Here is a 3,712-nt window from a genome sequence, read left to right as displayed (position 1 = left end):
AAGCAAACCTGATATTTCTGTTTGGATAGGTGACATTTTATGCACGTGCGTAACGAAAAACTTTGCTTTTCTTCAAAACCATTTTTACTGTGATGTTCCCAGTCCATTGCATATGAATTCCACACAACTTTGTCAGGACATGATAGGATGAAACCAGAAATATCCGGTTGTGTTTTGGCTAACTGAATCCCACATATTGCGACAGCCTCTGTGTTTGTGTTTTCTGGATATTATCGAGGAACTTTATTATTTTAAGTGTTTTTTATAAGGAAACATTTAATTTTGTGCTTGGATACACTAATTGGTTCCACATGGAGACACCGACTCTACACATTCGTATTTTCTAGGGAGAAAGCAAGAGGAACTGCGGCAAACAAACATGATATTTCTGTTTGTATAGATGACATTTTATACACTTGCCTAACAGAAACACTTTGCTTTTCTCCAATACCATTTTTACTGCGATTGTCTGTGTCCATTGCATATGAATTCCACACCACTTTGTCCATATATGACTGGATGAAACCAGAAATATCCAATTGTGTTTTGCCTACCTCAATCCCACATCTTGCGACAGCCTCTGTGTTTGTGTTTTCTGGATATTATCCACGGACTTTATTGATTTAAATGTTTTTTATCAGGGAACATTGAATTTTGTGCTTGGAAACACTAATTGGTTCCACATGGATACACCAGCTCTATATATTCGTATTTTATAGGGAGAAAGCTAGAGGAACTGCGTCAAACAAACATGGTATTTCTGTTTGTGTAGGTGACATTTTATGCACTTGCCTTACGAAAAGACTTTGCTTTTCTCCAAAACCATTTTTACTGTGATTGTGTGTATTGTATACAAATTCCACACCACTTTGTCCGGATATGACTGGATGAAACCAGAAATATCCGGTTGTGTTTCGGCTCACTCAATGCCACATTTTGCGAGAGCCACTGTGTTTGTGTTTTCTGGATATTATCGACGGACTTTATTTTATTGAATGTTTATTATCAAGGAACATTTAATTTTGTGCTGGGAAACACTAGTTGACTCCACATGGAGATAACAGCTCTACACATTTGTATTTTGTAGGGAGAAAGCTCAAGGAACTGCAGGAAACACATGATATTTCTGTTTGTATAGATGACATTTCATGCACTTGCCTAACGGAAAGACTTTGCTTTTCTTCAAAACCATTTTTACTGTGATTGTTTGTGTCCATTGTATACGAATTCCACACCACTTTGTATGGATATGACTCGATGAAACCAGAAATATCCAGTTGTGTTTTGGCTAACTCAATCACACATATTGCGACAGCCTCTGTGTTTGTGTTTTCTGGATATTATTGGCAAACTTTATTGTTTTGAATTTTTTTTTTAAGGGAACATTTAATTTTGTGCTTGGAAACACTAACAGCTTCCACATGGAGACACCAGCTCCACACATTCATATTTTCTAGGGAGAAAGCTAGAGGAAGTGAGGAAAACACAGGGGGGGCGGTGCTGTGATGCGCCTGGTGGGCGGTCCTCACGCGCGTGCTGCTCTCCTTTTCTCGGGTCTCGGAAGTCGCTAGCTGTATTCGAGGCGGTGGCAGCGGGGAGCGAGTCCTTGTGGTCTAGATAAATCAGGAAAAATGTCTCTCTATCCATCTCTTGAAGACTTGAAGGTAGACAAAGTAATTCAGGCTCAGACTGCTTTTTCTGCAAACCCTGCCAACCCAGCAATTTTGTCAGAAGCTTCTGCTCCCATCTCTCAAGATGGAAATCTTTATCCTAAACTGTATCCGGAACTGTCTCAATACATGGGCCTGAGTTTAAATGAAGAAGAAATACATGCAAATCTGGTGATGGTCTCTGGAGCACCACTTCAGGGGCAGTTGGTAGCAAGACCTTCCAGTATGAACTATATGGTGGCTCCTGTAACTGGAAATGATGTTGGGATTCGCAGAGCAGAAATTAAACAAGGGATTCGTGAAGTCATTTTATGTAAGGATCAAGATGGAAAAATTGGACTCAGGCTTAAATCAATAGATAATGGTATATTTGTTCAGCTAGTCCAGGCAAATTCTCCAGCCTCATTGGTTGGTTTGAGATTTGGCGACCAGGTACTCCAGATCAATGGTGAAAACTGTGCAGGCTGGAGCTCTGATAAAGCTCACAAGGTGCTCAAACAGGCTTTTGGAGAGAAGATCACAATGACCATTCGTGACAGGCCTTTTGAGCGGACAATTACTATGCATAAGGACAGTACTGGAAACGTTGGCTTTATCTTTAAAAATGGGAAAGTAACATCCATAGTGAAAGATAGTTCTGCAGCCAGAAATGGTCTTCTCACGGAACATAACATCTGTGAGATCAACGGCCAGAACGTCATTGGATTGAAGGACTCTCAAATTGCAGACATACTATCAACATCTGGGACTGTAGTTACCGTCACAATCATGCCTGCTTTTATCTTTGAACATATTATTAAACGGATGGCGCCAAGCATTATGAAAAGCCTGATGGATCACACCATCCCTGAAGTTTAACAGTTAGGACACAATGGAAACAGCTGAGCGTCTCCAGTTTCCTTTCTCAACTACTTCTGTATTATGCACACGAAGCTTTCCCGGAGCCAGGGAGCATATGCTGCATGAGGACCTTCCCGTCTCACATTATGGCTGGGAATCTACTGGTTCATCTGATCTCCTCAGATTTCACGGTCGTTGTAGTCTTAGCCTGGTTTTACAGCTGTGAAACTTTCACAAGATTGACTGACTTTCCTAGAATAGTTTCTCTACTGGAAACCTGATGCTTTTCTAAGCCATTGTGATGAGGGTGATTGATGCCAGCTTAGCTTTGTATGAGAACCAGTTACCTTTCTTCTAGGTAATGAGTAGTGCTCTTCACGTCATTTTAGTTCTATGGTATATTTGCATTTTTAACAAGTACGTGATAGTACATTTAGAGTGATGGCCTTTGGTAGGTTTTTTTCTCCCTCTGTATGTATGTAAACACCAATTAGGTAATGCTGGTTTCATTCCATGTAAGCATTATACAGTTTATGTAGGTTATAAGAGATTATGATGATTGTCATTAAATTTTAACTACCTTCACTAATATGCTTCAACTGTCGCCTTAACTATGCTAAGCTCTAGAACAAAAGCCAAAATATAATTATTGCTGCCTTCCTAAAACTCAAGATGTAGTTCTGTATTAAACTGAAATGTGCACTAGCCCAAAAGAGGTTAATAGTACTTTCTGAGCTATAGCATAGCTGCTTGGTTGTATTTGACATTTTCTAGTCATCACGTAACAGAAATATCTTCTCCAAGTTGCCAGTACTGCTTCCTGAGAAACAAAGCGCTATATATTTAATGTAAAATTTCTTATACGAAACAGGATGAACTATTTCATTTGTAGATTAAGTAGAATAATACTAATTTTGCCATCTGAATGTTAAAATTATGTAACCTACCTACTTAGGAAAAATGTTTTCCTGGTAATTTGTTCTATTTCCTGACTCTTGCCTGCAAACAAAGTGACAGTGACACTTTATCTTCTTTTTTCTGTTTTGGTTTATGCCTATCCTAATTAAACATGTATAAAGTGAAAAAAAAAGGAAGTGCGGAAAACAAACATGATATTTCGATTTGTATAGATGACATGTTATGCACTTGCCTAATGTAAAGACTTTGCTTTTCTCCAAAACCATTTTTACTGTGATTTTCTT

At 38.8% G+C, this 3,712-nt stretch overlaps 1 protein-coding gene across 1 annotated transcript; it reads left to right on the top strand.

Annotated features, from left to right (window-relative positions):
* Positions 1 to 1,602: 1,602 nt before the first annotated feature.
* Positions 1,603 to 2,641, top strand: LOC133754538 (syntenin-1). The gene has a single exon (XM_062184983.1). It carries the CDS (start codon positions 1,632 to 1,634, stop codon positions 2,526 to 2,528), a length of 897 nt encoding a protein of 298 aa, XP_062040967.1. The 5' UTR covers positions 1,603 to 1,631; the 3' UTR covers positions 2,529 to 2,641.
* Positions 2,642 to 3,712: the final 1,071 nt, after the last annotated feature.

This window comes from Lepus europaeus, unplaced genomic scaffold (genome assembly GCF_033115175.1).
Source record: "Lepus europaeus isolate LE1 unplaced genomic scaffold, mLepTim1.pri SCAFFOLD_152, whole genome shotgun sequence".
Lineage (NCBI taxonomy): Eukaryota > Metazoa > Chordata > Mammalia > Lagomorpha > Leporidae > Lepus > Lepus europaeus.
This window is presented reverse-complemented; position numbering and strand designations above follow the sequence as displayed.